The sequence below is a fragment of the Lodderomyces elongisporus genome, chromosome 4 (assembly GCF_030384665.1).
Source record: "Lodderomyces elongisporus chromosome 4, complete sequence".
In the NCBI taxonomy this organism is placed as follows: Eukaryota; Fungi; Ascomycota; class Pichiomycetes; order Serinales; family Debaryomycetaceae; genus Lodderomyces; species Lodderomyces elongisporus.
Genome location: NC_083676.1, coordinates 1,533,535 through 1,553,492, shown reverse-complemented (window position 1 = coordinate 1,553,492; position 19,958 = coordinate 1,533,535). Strand labels below are relative to the sequence as shown.

Genomic DNA, 19,958 nt, shown 5'->3' with positions numbered 1-19,958 from the left:
TACTCTTTTTTTTTTCTCTCTCTTTCTCTCTCTCTCTCTCTCGCTGAGCACAAGCCTGGGAGCATACGAACAAATTTTTCAGGGAAGAACTAAAGGGCAAAAAAAAAAAAATCCTTCTCAGTTTAGAGTCTTTTACTATACCTTTTGTTTTCATCACACACACAACACAGCAAAGATGGGTAGAGATCACACCACCAAGCAACACGTCAGATCAGGTCACAGACAAGCTCCAAAGTCAGACAATGTCTACTTGAAATTGTTGGTCAAATTGTACTCCTTCTTGGCTCGTATGTAATGAGAGAAACAAATAAACTAAAGAAAAGTCAAGATGAACCTACTAGTTTGGGTTTATCCAAAAAGATGCAACCTGAAAGGAGAAATATTATAACGAACGACTATCGTCTATGCTTCACATGATAGAGACTGCCGATCAATATTGTAATGATGATCGAGATATGGCCCTGCAAAAGATCGATTTGAGGTTTGAATAACTATTCAGTGGATCATTTTTGTTATCCATTTTTTTTTGAATTCAACCATAATGATATCTAAGTATGGCATCATATCTGCCCAGATTTTGATTCCTTTGTTTTACTTATTTTGGAATTATCTGGGTTGAGTCGAGTCTGCGAGTGTTTTTACCTTATTCTGTTTTCAATAGGTAATGCGCGTCTTTTGTTTTGATAATGAGCAGACATGAATGTGAAATACTAACAATTTTCTAATCTAGGTCGTACTGATGCTCCATTCAACAAGGTCATTTTGAAATCATTGTTTTTGTCAAAGATCAACAGACCACCAGTTTCAGTTTCAAGAATCTCTCGTGCTTTGAAGCAAAAAGGTTCTTCTGAGAAGACCATCGTTGTTGTTGGTACCGTTACCGACGACAACAGATTGTTGGAATTCCCAAAGACCACTGTTGCTGCTTTGAGATTCACTGCTGGTGCCAAAGCTAGAATCATCAAGAATGGTGGTGAAGCTATCACTTTGGACCAATTGGCTTTGAGAGCTCCAAAGGGTCAAAACACTTTGATTGTTAGAGGTCCAAGAAACGCTAGAGAAGCTGTTAGACACTTTGGTTTCGGTCCACACAAGGGTAAGGCTCCAAGAATCTTGTCTAAGGGTAGAAAGTTCGAGAGAGCTAGAGGTAGAAGAAGATCAAGGGGTTTCAAGGTATAAGGAAAGAAGTAGTTTATATTTCGTATATAGCTTGTATACCTTTTGCATTGGATTCGTTGATGAAATTTTTTTTCGATTTTATATGATGATTGTTGTAGAAAACTGTTTAATTATGCAATTACTGGTTAAATGAAACAAAAGAGTAATTTTAGTGTTTGTTTATATCTAAAGAACTGAGAACTTGTAGTAACCATGGTCGGAACCAAAAAAAATTCATAATTGGTCAGACTGCCTCGATCATCCAAGTCATCTCGTTTATCTTTTTTTCTTTTTTTCAATTTAGCATCAATCGTTTATCTTCGTGTTTTTGAGCTTATAATTTACAGCATATTATTTTTTACATTTTATATTTTATGTTTTATATTTTATATTTTATGTTCTATATTTTTATGTTTTATATTTTTATGTTTTATATTTTCTATTGTTTAATGTTTGTTCTATTTTTATTTTTGTGAATCTTGAACTAGGAGAGTAAGAGATCAGTTAACACAAGATGCTTGAATTTGCCCACAACAATCAGCAATCATGTTCGTCTTCTAGATAAGGTTAACCGAATCGAATACTTAATTCTCGTCAGGAAGTTTCCAATAAATCTCTCAAAATCTGATTACAGACTAAAGAAACACACAATTGAAAATGACTCAAATGACTGCTTCAGAACTTGGTTCGCCGAGGTCTCAATCGAAAATCACATTTGACAGTTTACCTGAAGATGTATTGATGCGAATCGTTTACTGGGTCTCAAACGGTACTATTCAGGATGGAAGTAATTCCGTAATCAAACACCAACAATTCCCATCCCATGTTTATATCCTCAATAGCAAACGATGTGGCATTTCATACAAAGATTTGTTAGCTCTATCATCTACCAGCACTAGATTGCGGAAACTTCTTGGTCCATATTTGTTCTACAGTGTTAGTCTTGTGAGAAGAAACCAAATTGATTCTATTTTGTGTACACCTCGACTGCAGGAGCTATTTAGCGATCGAAAACTGTATCAGCGGGAGTTTTTGTCAGAATTGGTACAAAAGAATCTTGAGTCATGTAGGGATAGCGAATTGGCACGTAATAGTTTCAGATCCAGTCCACGAGGCGACAAGTTCTTTCGAAGCCGGTATGAACTCGAGCTCTGCATGTGTAACTTTGTTCAATACGTCGAATGTGATAATACCATCTTGAAAACCGGCGAGTTAAGGTTATTCCCTATTATGCAAGATTTGAAAGTGTTGGATCAAAGGTTGGATGTACTGTCCTTACCTCTAGCATCTCCAGCATCTCTGGCACTACAGGCAGAGATAGAGAATATGCTGCTCAATCGGCTTACTTATTTGGCCGTGCATTCTCAAACATTGGTCACGAGCAAACTCCTTTCAGGTACTCTACCAGTGTTACAACGGTTGGATTTGTTTCTTGATTTTGATGACCTCAGTTATCCACAGAGTATCGATGAGCTCATTTCAAATTTTCTGAAATCACTGTTAAACTTGAAAGAATTTACACTTGTTTTGCACAATCCATTTGCAGTAAATTATTTAGGAACCATAAATTTATTATCTGTTATTACAGGGAACGCTAAATTGCGGAAATTAACCATAAGGCTAAAACGGAGGAAAAGCCATGCAACTTTTCATCAAAGCAGATGGCCCTTATATTCCGGGTATGCTGGGGATCTCCTTTTGAAACTTTTTAGCAATTTGGAAAGTTTGATTGTAGACATTCGAATTATTGATCAAATGAAATTTAGTCCTGTTATATATAATACATTAGGGCGAGAGCCAGAAATGGGATCTGAAACTGAAACCGAAACTGAAACCGAAACTAAAGTTGATTCCAAACTGGGTGCGGGTTACAAAGTATTTACCAATACTCAAACTAATGATTTAATATCTAGTATTGCTTCACCAATGGTGAAGCATTTAATTCTTGTTGATCAAGCTATTGTGGGACCGCATATCTCATCAGATCGAAGAGAACTTTTAAATGTCATTATTAGACGCGGAAGGTTTACAACATTATCGTTCCAATATGGAGAAGCCTTAGAAGAGTCTCACTTGCATGTCCTTAAAATGGTGACAGATTTTATCTCTTTTATATGCAACAATGTTTTTACAGGCTACAGACTCATTGATACTATCTCAGTACAAAAATGTTGGTCTGTGACAGACGACTCGATTATTCGCGAATATCTACTTAGGGGAATTGAAGATAAGGACAAAAATAAGTTAAATATAGCCACTATGTGGGGGAAAACCGCATTTAATTCACCAAGGTTTCGCAAAAAAGAACTGTTTAAAGTGACTTACTCAAAGATGGATGTCACAAGTATAGCTGACCCGAGTGGCTACTTTCTCGGTGTTTCTACACAACCATCATATAAGGCAAACTATACCATGTGGCCCGAGAATAATGAATTCCTGGACGATTTTTGGAGTATTGAAGCATCATTGACCGATTTTGAGCAATACGTTGTACATCAAAGACAAAGCTTGCTTTTTGGCTAGTTGAGAAAATAAGCTCAGAGAATAATGTTTTAGATTATATTTACAAATATCTATAGATATGTATAAATATATATACATATGTGTGTGTCCTAATATTATCCACACGTAGACTTTTATATACTCTTCATATTCCTCCTTATATGTGCTTTCCCCGGATTTGTAAAAGCGGAAGATACATTTCCTATTACGTGTAATTGCGTCCATCTGCATTGAGCTTAAAATATAACAGCCTTAGTAGATATCAATAGTGAACAAATTAGGGCTTTACCCTAATTAATAGTATATCTTTTTTTTATTACTTATATTATTTCTCTCCAAACTCTGAGCTTAAAAGTGTCGCGACATTCGACGACGCGCCCTACCCATAGGTGAATGTGACAGGAAAAATACAGAAAAAAAGAAAGGAAAAATAGGATGCTTTTTCATGAAAAATTTATGTTCTTCTCTTAGTTCTTCACCAATATACGAAACTCAAAGACCAACAACATGCCAGGTGTATCAGTTAGGTATGTTGAATAACTAATCGATTGATCGTGCTGAACGATTTATCATATCGCAACAGTGAATAAGAAAGAACTCCGTCGTGGTGGATGGATCAAACATTCTCAGGTACTATTCATGACAAATGAAGGGAATATATAAAGAAGTCACTTTTCCTTTTTGAAAAGACATATATTTGCAACTACATTCTCATCAAAGTCATACGAAAAAGATAGCAATGAGTATGCATACCCACTCGGACCGGTTCTTCTTGTTACAATTGTTTGTTTACGATCTGTGGAATTTTTAATACTAACAGTTTTCTTTCCTTTTCCCTTTTAGAGACGTTCCAGCTCAAGATTTTATCAACGCTTACGCTAAGTTCTTGCAAAGACAAGGTAAATTGGAAGTTCCAGGTTATGTTGACCTTGTGAAGACCTCAGCTGGTAACGAATTGCCACCACAAGAAGCTGAGACCTGGTTCTACAAGAGAGCTGCTTCAATTGCCAGACACATTTACTTGAGAAAGCAAGTTGGTGTTGGTGCTTTGAACAAATTGTACGGTGGTGCTAAGAACAGAGGTTTCAGACCTCACAAGCACGTTGACTCTTCAGGATCAATCAACAGAAAATGTGTCCAAAGCTTGCAAAAAATTGGTGTTTTGGAGATTTCATCTAAAGGTGGTAGAAAGATTTCAGAAAACGGTCAAAGAGATTTGGACCGTATCGCTGCTCAAACCTTGGAAGGTGACGAGTAAACATGTTAAGTTTTCTACTTTCTATGTTGGAAATTATCAAATTGTTTTCTTTCTTGTAAACTCCCCCCCCCCTTTACGCCTTTAAAACCTTTCTTTGTATACTAGTATTATAATACAAATTTTAACGTTTAGAGTAGCGTAATCAAATCAGTTTTATTTCTATTAATAATTATGTAAAAAAATTATATATTTTCAAAGTTACAAATTGAATTTAAAGCTTCTTTTGCGATTGCATCTCTTTTGACATTTTTCAAATCTTCTTGTAGCTCGAGCCAGGAGAGCGGTATGCTCTCGGGTAAATTTCGAATCCATTCAAAACAATCCTCTGTTGAAGAAGTTGCGGTCCACATGGTGATAGTCTGACTGGCGTAATCATTATTGTTAGTGGTATCATTAACATTATCATCGTCTTTACTGTCATTAACACTTGACACCAATTGGAAATCAGAATCTAATGATTCGGCAATGAATAATCTTTGAACTAGTTTGGCTATTTGGGATTTGTCCTCAACATCTTCAACTTTGGCACCGTAAATATTATTGATAAGTGAAAATCTAATCAATTCCCATATATTGTCATCCAATTCGCCAAAGTGACCAAGGAATACAGTAAAAATATTCACAGATGCTTGAAAATCAGATTCATTTATATCATACCTTTTCTTGAAAACAAAGGGACAATATTCTAGTATCTCCATAATCATGCGGTGAAACCATGTTAGTAGCAAAAAGACATGTCTGTGCATTTGACTAGTTTCCAACACAGATGACGGTACCATTTTGAAAGTATCCATAAATGATCGCCTGAAATCGCCATCATTTTCAAAATAATACACTTTTCCCAATCTGATCAACGTATCTGGAATATTTGACTGTTGATCGCAAGTTAAAAATATTTTTGAGCTCTGAGGCATGTTTGTGTGATTCAAAAAATTCTCCAATTCAAGTAACCAACTTGGGAACATGTGAACATTCTGAATAATGAGCCATTTACCTGTACTTGAAATCTCTTTCAACTTTGCTGTGGCCAAAATAGAACTCTCAGACGACCCCATAGAAATCACCGTGCAATCGACTTCCTGTTCGTTTTCTGCTAGGTCAAGGATTTTGTATGTAGCATCAAAGTCGTTGCTAGTTGTCATTATGAACAAATGGCATAATTTGTCATGCACCCATTTCTCCAAAGTCCATTCTGACTCGTATGATTCACCAAATGGTCTCAACTCAGATGTCCATTTAGAAATAGGCAGGAAAATATCGAGTTTAGACAATTGAAGGTTTGCGATATGACCTTCAAATACTCTCAAAACATCTTTTTTGAGTTCAGAGTTTGTTTCAAGATCAATTATTTTCGGATCCATCAAAACCAAGGTATCATTGGAGGCTTGTAATGATAAGTAAGTCAGCAATTGTTCAAAAGATACACCATACTGGCGGCATTTCACGACGATGGTCATCAACAATGAGCATACAAATTTATCTTTGAATGCAAGTGAGGGTGAAAAATTGTTATACAATTGCGAACAAAAAGCACGCTCAAAATAAGTTTCAACCTCTTTCTCTTGTTCAAACGAAAAAGTGGTTGACATGGTTTCTTCAAAAGCAAGGAAAAAATCATGACTAGTTATTTCATAAAAGCTTGAAATGTTCTTTAGCTGTGCAAGACACTGAAAAATGGTAACGGAAACCTCAGCTATTGTTTCAAATCTGGACCTCACATGCAGAATTTCAAACATGATTTCATCGGCTTTGCCAAGTTTCTCGGATAAGCTTAAAGACTCTTTTTTAAGACGTTCCAAATGGCCAAGTACCTTGTCATTTTCGAGGATACCAGTTGATGTCAGTGACAATAGTTCCAAAAGTGAATCTTCTAGTTTCAGTAGTTGAACTTGGTATTTACCCTTGGCAAATAATAACTCAGTACGTTGAACAGCAAGTTCAGGACTCCTCTTTGTCAAGGCGAGATCTATAGCACGGTTCTCAAGATTACCAGATGTGATTGAATAGTTGACCAAACCAGCTCTTGCAAAAATAAAGTTTGGTAAATTCACCTGGGTACGCTTTGTCATTAAGACAAGGCGAAATTTCGAGTGCAAATCAATCCAATCATCTCCAACACGTACCAACACTCTACCACCTCTTCGTTTTGTCTCTTTTCTAATAACCTGATCAACTATTGGGTCATAATACTCACAATCCTCGATCAATAACGTAAGTCCAAATCGTAGCGCGTTTTCCAAATCATTAAAAAAACTATTACTCATAAACTTTGTACGCTTAATCAGAATTTCTAATGAGCTAATGAACACGTCTGCAGCAGTTCCGCTCGGATCAATAATGATTGGCAAAATAGCTTTCTCAAGTAGTGCAAAGTTGGCCTTGTTTAGCTCATCATCTGTCAATCCATTTTGCAAATGATTTTCTAATGTCGAAACTCCAACCAAATACTCTGATATTATCAAATTCTCATCACATTTGATACCGGCATGACTAAGCTTTTCTTTCCAGACCTTGAGCACTTTATTTCGCCCTTTTTCATCCAATGGACCAGCATAGGAAACAAAGGCAGCAGCCAAAACAGCATTCCCGTGAATCTCATCGCTTTCCTTTGCAAACAGATCGATGGAATCTTTCCAGCGCGTTAGCTCTAAATGCAAACTCTCTATCAAAAGTGTACTTCTTGTAATCTTTTCTTCTACAGAAGCAGATTCTATTTTGATCATCTCAACCTCACGAATAATGTCACTATAGTTTCCCTTGTACTCCTCAATTTTGGTCTCCAATTCTTCAATCATTTGCCTTATGGCAATCAACTGTGCTTTACTCTTGATTGATCTTTGTTCCAATATTGCAGCTTCTTCACGCAAAGGTTCAACATCAGACAACACTTTTGAATACGCCAATTGAGCACGGACCCAATTAAGCAAAGGTCCACACGCTTTACTTGCTCTATGTACAGCTTCAAATGTAAAATCGTCACGGGCCAAGTAATGCACTTCCATATACTCTTGAAGCTCGTTCGTAACCACTTCTTCGCAATCAAAGTTGACTATATTGGGGATAAAGTCTTCACTTCTAACAGCCAATTGAACGTCTCTCCAAGTGGAAACATTATATCCAAGTAGGATACATACAGCTTCCATAGTCAACTTTACTGCGTGAGGAGGGTTTGCCATACTTCGTATTTCTGTAAGATGTTGCTTTTTAATATCCTGTACTCCTCTCTGGGCATGAAGGATCGCAGGTTCTGCAAGCTTAAGCTCTTTCTCAGCTATAGCTTTCCTCGAGTTAATCTCCAATTCCTGCTTCTCAAGCTCAGCCTGAATATCGACGGATAATTCTTGCTTTCTTTCTGCTTCATTTTGGTCGACAAGCATTTTATCCAACATTTTTCTTGCCTCGGAATTTTTTTGCAGTAATTGTTTCTCCTTTTCAACTAAATCCTTTTTTAGTTTGGCTACTTGCGAAACAGTCTCTTTTATTTTTTGATAACCAAGAATCAAATGCCTATTCCTATCATCCAACTCTGACAGTTTCTGGATACACAATTGTGCAAAAGTTTCAACAAATTTAACAAATTGGCCGGGATAAACTTGCTTGGTTATCGGAAAGAGGGAATTAATGGCAGAAGTTATTGTTGAAAACCCACGATGTATTTCTATCAAAACATTCAATACCAAACTCTTTAAGGATTTGTTAGGGTTCTCTTTGCTCCCATCGATTCTTGTGGAGTTTATATCACTGTAATCATAGAGACTACTAACACCCTCAAGTAGTGCATTTCCAACTGAATAATAGGCATCAATACTCCAATCACCCATCCAATTCAACACACACCTATTCAACAATGCCGGCGAGGAAATGACAATCAGATTTGTACTATCTGTCGAGTCTGGAACAAGGAATACAATGTGTAAATTTTGAGACAATTGCGATGAAAACCATTTGTACAATTCAGCATCTGTTTCCAATGATAATCCCAATGCCAGCGTTTTTTCAAAGCACCTATTCATGAGTATCGTTTTGTCTTCGCCCTCAAATAGCCCAGGTATTTCTGCATTCGCTAACAATGTGTTCATTCTTTCAATAAAACTAGCTTCTACTACACTAGCCTCGTCAATTAACACACAAAGTTTTTCACCTTCAAGGCATCGAAGTAAAATTTTCCTCAAAAAATCATCAAAATTATCCAAAGTAAAACCACGTCTTACAGATAACTGCTCAACGGTTAACCCATTGATCCATGCCGCAAACTTTGATATTGCTCGTTTTCCACTCGCATGAGGTCCTACTAAAATCAAGTGGCCTTGAGGTTGTTTAAGAACCCGATCAATTCGGAGAATGTGATCCAAGAGCGTCGAATGTAAGACAAGCTGGATGTCAGTTTCCTCCTCGTTGTAAACTCTTAAGCGTTCTAATACAAACTTGGTAAGTTCAGCTTCTTCCACTGATTGGTATTCACGACTTAACCAGTCACTAAACAAAACTGGTTCTTTGTAACACTTATCAAAGTCAATAACTGGGAAATGACGATGTGATACCTCTCGGAAAAGCTTAATTACCCATTTTCTTTGCTCCTCATCGGCAAGTCTATCAAAGAAAAGCCTGAGACCTTCGTGATACCACAAACGCATCAATTCAGGTAATTGTAGGTATCTGCCTCTTTTTAGTGCATGTAAAATGCCTCTGCACCACCTTGTTAGTTCACGCGGAGAGTAAACATGCTCTGGCCCCACTTTACTAGCAAAATGGGCTTTTGAGGCTTCATAAATTTCAATAGAAGCAGAAGTCAACTGAGAAGAATGAACCCTTAATGAGGGGCACAACTTCAAGATTGCATTGTGCATTGTCTCGTAAATTCTTGTCATTGGACCTTTTGTAGGATGATCAACCATGATCAAACATACATGGCGCAAAAATTGTACATCTAAATCATATCTTCCAGCATCTGTTGGTGGGTTACATGCACCAACAAATTGAATTTTCTCGAGGCTTACCCACAGATAATCCCTTGGGTGCCAAAAGCCTCGCTTTTCAATCATTAAAGTCAACAAAGAAGTAACTTTTTGTGTACCAAATTGATCCCGACGAGGAAGATTGATCTCATCACAAAAGACTACCAACCATTTGTTTTCAAGTTTTGGCAAAAGATGTTTTTGACCGTTTATTGTCTTATAAGTACAAGCGTTTTCTAAAGAAGCAATCAACGATTGTGCAGTTGTTTCCTTTGAAAAATTCAATGACAAAATTGTAAGGTGTGGTGCTTTTGCTATAGCTTTTAAAAGGGTCATGGTTTTACCTGCTCCCGGTGGACCACATAAAAGCAAAGGTGTGTGTGTGACAAGAAGGGAATGCAATAAACTCTCGTGTTTAACTGTGTCCTCTGTGGGTATGACTAAATTGGGATCGTTGATATCATCCGGCTGAAGATTCAATGGTGGCCCAAGCTTATCCCCAAGGCTTATCCATCTTTGTTTTGCATGAGTTAATTCATAATTGAACGTAAGATCTGGTGGTAGTTGTAAGGTTGAGAATACAGGAGATTTTTTTAAACAAGTTTCAAATCTCTTCTTGCCATCCAAGTTACTGTCCCCGGTAAATGACCACATAAGCGCAACAAATATTGCACACTTGATGAATTCATTCATGTCGATTGACGATATCTCGTGCGCTGGTAGTATAGAAATCTTTTTGAGAAAACTTTTAAGTAAAGCAAAAACCGTATTGATAGATCGTTGAAAAGTATAAGTCATCACATGCTCAATCTCTTGGGCAACCAGATCAAATTCTTTAAGTAAAGTGGGATCAAGAATTTGCTCAAGATGCACAGTTTGTAAATCCTCATTTGAGTTGCCGGATGCCCTTTGTGTAGAAGTAAATTTGTGAAACTGCTCATGTCTCAATTTTGTAACAAGCCTTAAAGTTAAGTCATTTACTCCGACTATATCCTTGTCAAACCAGACAATACCACATCTACTAATAGTTGCGGGAGTAGCATTTCTCAAGCTTCTTGTTTCAAAAATTATTTTGACATTGGAGGGTAAATGTATACGCTCACCATTCGGTATCGTTAGTGTTTGGTTATCATCTAACAAACTGTTTAGGTTTTCAGCCCATATAGGATCAACATCACCATCAAAAACTATCCAAAATTGTTTTTGCGACTCACCACGGAGATTATCATTAACCTTCCGTAACAAGTTTGTCAAAAGACCATCACTCCAGAGTTTGGTAAGTTTATCATAATTACCATACAATTGTGTTTTTGACATAACTTTTGGATTTACTGTCACCACCTGAGGTTCCAAACCGTTCATTGATGAGAGGGCATGGACAACAACTTCGAAAATTGTAGATTTCCCAGAGCCAGACTCACCAACCATCATAACACCCTTGTGATATTCCAAAGTTTTGCACAAGTGTATGGCTTTCTCTACAAAGTCGTTGTTGGGGATGAAACCACGTAGAATACACTCTTTTGTCAATTTCGTCGTCAACTTATCCTCAACTTTTGATGGCAGTTCAATACCGGAGAATAAATCTTTTATAATTTTGAAGTAGACGGACCTATCCAGCCTAACAAGTTTTGGTAAAATTGAATCTTCCAAACTCGACAAGATTATTTGTAATTCTTCATTTTTTGTACAAGCAATGTAACCGTTTCTTTGTTCTTCCTTGTATTTTGTTTTTGTTTTTGTTTTTGTTTTTGTTTTTTCTTTTTCAATTTCTTCTTGATTGCCATATTCATTTTCACTGGTTCTTACTTCTCCACCAAAATTCGTTTTTGCCTCTTCGTTTGCCTGCATCTTCGTCCTTAACACCTCGCCACATCTACGGATCGTGGCTTTTATAGCTCTCAAACCAAAATCATAGTGCACTTGTTTTGTAGCTTGTTTTTCCAATTCGGTAAATGCTGCAACTACCGTACCGGCTAAATCTTTTGCAAACTCAAATGTTTGTGAAGCAAGCAAAACCTCGGCTATAACTAAAGAATCAGGACTTTGCATCGAAAAGCTTCGAAATTGCTTCTTCAAATTTTCTGGTAACGTAGACCGATTTGCATACCCTGGGTTCATGGTAACAAACAAGCCTGTTTCGGGATTTAATTTGAATGTCTTATCCAAAATCTGTAATCGATTTACATCACCATTTAATCCGTTTTCTATCAATCCAACCAATGAAGAAACAGCACTTAGTGTATGCTCTTCCAATCTATTAAACTCATCAAAACATGCCCATGCCCCTACTTGGCTTATACCTATCAAGATTCTACTAATAGAAGCATAATCATAGCTCTCATCGCAACAAAATACCACAACCATTTTTCCTAAATTTTGACCAAGCGCTTTGATACTCTCCGTTTTACCAGTTCCAGCAGGACCAAAAGGCGCGCCTCCTTGATGCATCGACAATGCCTGCGACATGGTGATAAAACATTCATTAATCAATGGTGTATATGCAAGTTTTTCCGGATTTCCAATGTACTCAAAACCATATTTGAACTCAGAATATGCTTGCTTTACAATTAAGCAATTAGTTGGATCAGACGTGGTACGAGTAAAATAGTACCTTTGATGAAGAATCCAGGTTGTTTTGCGACTCAGGACAGAATCTGCCGAGAGTATTGCTGAAAGCACATTCTTTTGATGTAAAATCTCTATAATCAAATTCTTTACTTTTCTTTGCATTAGTACATCTGAATGTCTTTTTAAAGTTTGAATAAGGAGCAGCAAAAAGTTTTCCACATATTTCAAAACTTGTGCAACGTTACCAAAAGCTGGAGCATTTGAATCTTCAATGGTCGCGGTAATCACAATTTGAGTTAAAAGAAGGAGAACTTGTCCTGGAAGAACTTGAATTATCTTTGTCATGTTAGCTTCATCTAAAGTTTCAAAATAGTTTTTCCACAGTATTACATTTTCAGAAACAAGACGGGCCAAAGTGAGCTGCATTTCCCGCTCAAGTACAGAAATCCACTCGTGTAGAAGTGGATACTCCAAAAAAGATATACCTTTAGCAAATTTCAAAACTTCCTCTCCTTCTCCAACAACGCCTGTTATCGTATTCAGCTCAGGTTCGAATAAAAGCCTCTCAACACCCATGAATAATTTCTTCATATGCTTACCTAGTTTAGTCGGGTTGTTTGATGCACCAATCATTTCCAATAAATCATCGTCTCCTATAAAATACAATCTTGGGAACAATTCTCTTTGTTGGTTCAAGTACTCTACAAGAGAAGTTTGCAACCGATTTAAAACTTGTGAGAATCTGCGCATCGTTTTGCAAACATCAGGGACTGAAATGATATCAAATAATTCATCCACTTTATAAAGCCTCTTTAGTAACAAGAAAAGATCAGATGTTAGGGTTTCAAATTTTGCAGACTCTGTTGGTAATAAAATCCGTATATCGCCATGCTTATTACCAAAAACACCCTCGAGATCTACCCATTCCTGCTGGACATCAACCCAGATGTTGAACAACTCGTACAAGGATGCTATTTTACCCTCCAATTGCTCTATCTCCTTTGCAAATACGAATGAGTGTTCTGATTTCTTCATTGCATTAATTGTAGATGAATTTACTTCAAGTTTTTCAAGAAGTGGTCCCCAATTCTTTATCAATCTATATTTGTTTTCGTAATTGAATAATTCAAAAGAGCAATCACGCCATGATTCAATCATTTCTTTCAAACTTTCCTCAATAATGCTTTCTTGACGCGCTTGTTCAAGGACATCATCAATAAATTGACTATTCAGCCGAAGACTCAATTGCCACAAATCGCCAACAGTCAAATTATCATAGACAAACTTCAAACCCATCTGAGAAAGAAGTTTGCGCCAGTGGCGTTCCCGCATCACACTTGACGATAATTCTGATAATTTGGGCTGCGCTTTTAAAAAGAAATCTATTTCTGATTGTAATTTTTTTGCAGCAGAGTATTGCCTTATTGCGAGTGACCACTCGCCTGCGGATTTCAGTAATGCAACTAGCTTGTTCCGCAACGTTCGAAATTCAACGTTTTTCCATGGCCACATCTTTATAGCCAACAATTCCTCCCATAAAATACTCAAAGACGACCATATACTATCGAGCCGCTCAATCTCGGACAATATATTTTGAAACTCGGGTACTTTTGTATCCAATCTCATCTCAAAGTTCAGGTTTATCTTGCACAAGATTCCCAGATAGTTTTGAAGCTCATTTGTTTTCTTCAAAAATGCTTTAATATTTCTTATAGCATCTTGCGGAGTTGAACTTTCAGATGAAGGTTTTTCGTTAGCCCATTTGATTTCTAAGTCCTTGGCTGAATTCCACAACGCTTGGAATTCCATCTTTACCAAATCCTTGAGCAAAATGTTCTTATCAACAAAGAATAAGTTTTTCTTTTCGCAAAGAGCTTTCACTTCCAGTATCTGACTCTGTAATTGCTCGACATACGTCCAGCCAGAACTAGGGAACTTGAAATTATGTTTGACTAAAAATATTTGTATGTTCTTGAAGCACAAGACATTATCCATCCATAATTCCAATTCGCTAGTGCAGTTCAAAAATTTTTCAACTGAAAGAATTACAGTTTTGGCACCAGATTCAATTCTAATTGGCTGTTGCAAAATTTGTTTTGCCTCTACCAATTTTGTGCACAATGTTTTAAGCTCTACTTCTAGTCGATCGACAAACCACCTGACTGTACCCTTTTCGAAATATAAGTATGATGTTGCAAATCTATTAGTAAGGGCTCTGAAAGATATAGTGAAAAGCCCCTTGAAGTGTTTTTCCAGCTCGGCTTCATCGAAAATGGTTTCACGTTGGTATATTTCCTTCAATGTTTCAAACCAGCTAGTAATATCCTCATCTTGTTGAAAAATTAAAGCTTTTTCATTTTCATCACCAACATCAATAGCACAAAGGCGTTCTAATGTACACCAATTGTTGATATAAGTTTCTCCTTCTTGGTATAATTGTTCAATGTTTGCATAAACTTTATTCAAAAGTGGTTTAATTTCCAAAAATATTCGTGAATCAAAGTTTTGAGGTCTAGCACTATTTTGATGAAGCATTTTTTGTTTCAATATAACTTGCATCAAACTTTCCACATTTGCAAAACATTGATTTTTTCCCTTGTTTATAGTAGGGTTTAAAGCTAATTTACCTTCTTCAATATACAATGTATGATAAACTGGCTGAAAAAACAGTTGGGATTGTAAAGCTTTGGTGGGTACTTTAGTTTGGTTGAAAAAGGATTGTTCAAACATTTGAAGTTGCTGCTGGAATAGAAAGCTTAGATTTTTTCCGAGACACTTGTTACATATTTGATATGTTGTCTTGGCCAACTCATCAGAACCAAATACTGTATCACCAATTGTGTCTTGAATGTTTTTTATACAAGTGGAGATTTCTTCATAATCATATTTTGATTTCCTAAGATTATGTAAATTCTGGTCAAAAAAAGCAAAAAAATTACTTAGCGCTGTAATCTCAGTGAGTAACAGTTTTGCATTATCTAGTGTCTTTAAAAAGTTTGCGTAAATATCAGTTTCGCGACTGGAGATTGGGATACTAAATTCATCCTTGGTAGCTAGTGGGAAAATTTTGGCCAATTTGCTAAAGTCATTCAAATCTGCTTTAAAAAACGCTTCAAGAAATCTAGTCAAGTATTCTAGGTATTGTTTGGCTTGAGAAAAAAACACATTGCCATAATTGTCTTTATTAATCTTTGCATAGATCATTTTGACAATGTGGAGCTGGTCAAGTACTTCGGTAAAGATTGACAACGATCTAGACTCAGCATTAGTCGATGCAAGTGGCTTCGTAAAAGGCAATATAATGCCCACTTGAGACCAAGAAGACAAAGTTTGGGATTCCTTGAGCTTTCTGATATTTGATGAGAGTAGAGAAAAGTAAGTTTTCTCGATATTTCCCGTTGAGCTAAATCCCAAGCGAGATATCTTATTTGAAACACTTCCTTCCTCTTTTGTTTCTTCTTCTTTTGTTTCTTCTTCTTCCTCTCCGTTTTTGTCGTCCAGTTCTTCAATTTTGTTTGCAGAAAAATTGTTCAACATGGCCAAGTCGGATACCAATAGTGCCTCAATATTTTCACAAACAGTCTTGACTCGTTGACCAATGGTATACTGAGGCCAAGCATCTCCAAAAACTAGCTGCAAATTCACTTTGTAAAACTCAACTTTTGCTTTAATACTTTGTAAAGCCAATTTTTCTTTTAAGCTAACATGTTTCCGACTATGGCATTTCCGGCACTTTGTTTGTAAAAGTCTCAACTCTCCATAAGCAGCATCTAGTATAGCTAATTTGTTTTCGTCACTCAACTGAAGGGCTAATTTCGGTACGGGGTCTTTGCGGATAAACTTCCAAAGAATTTTCAAATAATCTTTAAATGACTTTGCTCTAGAAAAATAAAAGCTCAACTGGGATAACCAAGTTTCATAAACCAGTCTATAAACTTGATTGTATGCTCGTTTATTAACAACCCAAAGATTTTCAACTTCTTTTGTAGGGTGAATAGGTATTGCAGATAGCAAGTACTTGTTATATGCATTGATTAATAAATCAGTCAATGCAACGTCTATATTGGTCGCTCCAGTTTTCTTCAGCTTGAGAATTGCTATATTCTCCAAGAGTTCATTATGATTTCTCTTAACATTCATTATGTCGTCTAATTTTTCTCGAAGTTGATCTAAATCCTTTTGATCAAGTGCACTAAAACTACTCTTGTCCTTTGTCTTTCTAGCCAATTCTCGGAGTAAATTGGATAAAGTCTTGATATTAACTTCGATAAAGTTTAGCACAGTATAACATGATTTGATCGAGGATTCAAGTTCTGGCATTGACATTGACATGTATGGGGTTTTCACCATTAATTCACGCATCTTGTAAATAGATTCTTTGAGCAACATATAAACGGTATCTCTTGCTCTATCCAGAGGAAGCAAATACAATTTCAGTTTGACATGCAAAAATATTTTACCCAATGTTTTTTGAAATCTTTCCATCAGGGAGTCACGATTCAAATTCTGAAGCTCTTGGATGGGGAGCTCGCGCAAAAAGGAGTTAACAATATTGGTCTTGGTGATCATTTCGTTGATTCCGGTGTTATTTTCAAAACTTATTGTTACGTGGTATCGTCGTGCCCTGCTTAAGATTTCCAAAGTGGTCTTGACCTGTGGGGATTGAATTTGTTTAGTTAACGACAATAGAGCCTGCTCCATTTGTGTCCAAAAAAGCACTTCATCTGCTAATGAATTTCCATCAAGGGGTGTATGATTAGAGTGTGTGATGGTTTGAATTTGTTTTACCCAAACGTTGGTGATTGAGGTTAATTCATTGAGGAATATTGTGTCCTCCATCACAGATTCCAATGTAGTCTTTTGATCAATAACGTCTTGCACTTTGTAATGTGTTGTGTGTAGTAAGTTGGGAACCAGGATTTCTGTATCAGACCGATGTAGGACGGAAATGAACTCTTCAAATTTCTTGCGTACAATACCTGACTCTCTTCTTGTTTCTCTTTGAGCTTCTACTTCTACTTTTTGTTCTCCTTCTCCTTTTGCGTCTCCATCATTTTCTGCTATAATGTCCAAGTATGGAATTAGTCCCTGTTTAATAGCATTTTGAAATGTTTCTTGGTTCAGTGTGTTTTTATTATTGTGGTGCAATGGAAGATTAATGATGTTCAATTGCTCCGCAAGTGTGGCATCTTTTACAAATGGAGTTGGTCTTGTAATTACCAAAACATGAGCTGTACTGGGCAATCGGCGCTTTAATGTATTAGAGTTTCCGTATACGTAAACATCGCAAGTGTCTTCTTCCTCCTGTTGTTGTTGTTGTTGTTGTTGTTGTTGTTGTTGTTGTTGTTGTTCTTTGATCAAAAATAGAGAGTCTGTATCTTTTTTATTTGTGACAAAGTCTATTAGATGCGTGTTGCCGTTGTTTCTGTTGGTGTTATCGTGTTTAATAGAAACAGGACAACCAAAAGTTGTTTGGGCAACGAGGCGGAGATACTCCTCCAACTCTTTGATTCTGTGAATGGAGCTTGTATTGCTTTCCAGTTGCATCAAAATTGGTTGTAACTCTTTATTCTATAAAGGAAAGGTTTGTTTGGTTGTATGAATTAAAGTGGCGTCTAGAAACAGGTGTGGATCAAAATCACTCTTCCCCTCTCAAACGTTATATGTTTACCTTTTCTTATTTTTTTTATTTTTTTATTTCTTTATTTATTTTTTTATCTTCTTCGTTTTCTTTTTCTCTAATACTTTGTACCCTTGGGGAATTTGACAAGTGGTAGCGCTAATTGAACTCGATTGACGCGTTTTCGTATCCTCAATATTTATATGGGGATGCCAACATAATATCCTTTTGAGTCTGGAGAAAGAAAAAAGAACAGATATTCTTAGATGTTTGTATCTATTGATCAACAATCAACTATGGGTATCCACATTTGCAATATTTTTTTACCAACTTTTCAAGGAATGCTTTCTGGTGAAGAATAACCAAAAAAAAAAAAATAACAAAAGCACTGGAGATAGAAAAAAAAATGGAGAGGGTTACGAAACAGAGTCTATATTTGATTCCTTTCTTTCTAATTGTTTTAAGGGGTTCTGCTTTAGTCGGCACTTGTAATGATTTGTTGAAAAAAATAAAAATAAAAATAAAAATAAAAATATAAAAATAAAAAAATATAAATAATTGAAAAAAAGATGGTTGCGAGATCTCAAAACATCGTCGTAAATGCAACCTGTTTTAAAACCAAAGTGTATATATACAAATCGACATAGCCTGGATGAGATTAGGATTATTAAGCAATACCCAACAATAAAGACAAAACATGAAAATGGAATTGATATTCAAATGAAGATGAGCACCTGAAATTTACTAATCGAGTAGAATAATGCTGGTGCCGTTTAAGAGTTGGGGGTGGGGGGGGGGGGGGGGGGGGGGGGGGAAAGAGAGAGGAAGAAAAGGAATTAAGACCAAAAAGAGAAAAGTATGTGAGTTTTAACCTGTACGATTGGTGCAAGATGTTTGTGTCATTTATAAGAGAGTAACTGAACCTGAAATAGAAGGAGTCAAATCCCGGACCATTCATAAAAATGTATTACAAATTATTCTCCATTTTCTTTCTCTCTCTCTCTCGCATCTTCTTTCTTTCTTTTTGAATAAAGTGACAAACTAGTAAATTTTTCCCTTTCCAGTTTTTCATAGCAACAGAGATTCTAGGGTTTTTCCCAAATATCAAAGCTATCTATTTCACTGTACAAGTAATTCCACCATAAATAGAACCAAGCACTAGGTGAGTGGAAACAAAAAAGCGACAAGGAAAGAATAAAAATAAAAAACGAAATGAAAAAGAACGATAAGATAAGATAACAATAGTGGAGGAAACCGGCACTCCGCGGTTTTATACCTCAATGTTTGACTTGCTTCCCAATATATAAATATATATATATATATATATAAAACAAAGAAAATAAAACAGAAAAAAAAACAACCAACCATTAGTCATTGAAGTTATCATACGAAGACATCTGAAATAGGATGTAGAAGTTTTCTTCCATTATTTTCCCATTTTCCTATTATCCCTTCTTCTTTTCTCATACCCAATTTTCTACCACCACCTACCCCCCCCCCCCCCCCCCCACACACACGTTGTACCTTACTCTTCAAATGTTTTTCTCTATTTTATTTTTGTCTTTTTTGGAACTCTTTCCACCCCTTTCCTTGTTCCAGAATTTAGGCTCCCCCAATTCCCAAATTGAGATTACACAATAAGCTGCACACATTACATACTTTTGGCGTTCTGCGTATGATACTCTAGGCTAAAGAGTAATTACAACTAGGTTTATCGTTTCCATATTCATCTTCAAGTTCTTTCATTTCTAGAAAGTCTCAACAACAAACGTTAACCAAGTTATAGATTCCCTTTTTTCATTTTCTTATTTCCTTTTTTTTCTTTTTTTCAAGAGCTTGCTATTAACTAGACACAGTTCTTCCTTTCACCTTTTCGATACAGGTACCTCTCTTT

At 36.3% G+C, this 19,958-nt stretch overlaps 4 protein-coding genes across 4 annotated transcripts; 3 read left to right on the top strand and 1 right to left on the bottom strand. All coding sequences in view use genetic code 12, as the record gives it.

The window, feature by feature from the left end:
- Positions 1-175: 175 nt before the first annotated feature.
- On the top strand, positions 176-1,179 carry RPL18A (60S ribosomal protein L18A; the record flags this gene model as incomplete). The annotated part of the gene is made up of 2 exons (XM_001526260.1): positions 176-287; positions 731-1,179. 2 exons carry the CDS (start codon positions 176-178, stop codon positions 1,177-1,179), a joined length of 561 nt encoding a protein of 186 aa, XP_001526310.1.
- A 636-nt stretch (positions 1,180-1,815) lies between these two features.
- PVL30_003705 (uncharacterized protein) lies at positions 1,816-3,681 on the top strand (the record flags this gene model as incomplete). The annotated part of the gene is made up of 1 exon (XM_001526259.1): positions 1,816-3,681. The coding sequence occupies one exon, from the start codon at positions 1,816-1,818 to the stop codon at positions 3,679-3,681; it is 1,866 nt and encodes a 621-aa protein (XP_001526309.2).
- Positions 3,682-4,167: 486 nt separating this feature from the next.
- Positions 4,168-4,918, top strand: RPS19A (Protein component of the small (40S) ribosomal subunit; the record flags this gene model as incomplete). The annotated part of the gene is made up of 2 exons (XM_061119499.1): positions 4,168-4,187; positions 4,504-4,918. 2 exons carry the CDS (start codon positions 4,168-4,170, stop codon positions 4,916-4,918), a joined length of 435 nt encoding a protein of 144 aa, XP_060975482.1.
- A 182-nt stretch (positions 4,919-5,100) lies between these two features.
- DYN1 (dynein heavy chain) lies at positions 5,101-17,991 on the bottom strand (the record flags this gene model as incomplete). Its single annotated transcript, XM_001526258.2, has 1 exon — positions 5,101-17,991. The coding sequence occupies one exon, from the start codon at positions 17,989-17,991 to the stop codon at positions 5,101-5,103; it is 12,891 nt and encodes a 4,296-aa protein (XP_001526308.2).
- Positions 17,992-19,958: the final 1,967 nt, after the last annotated feature.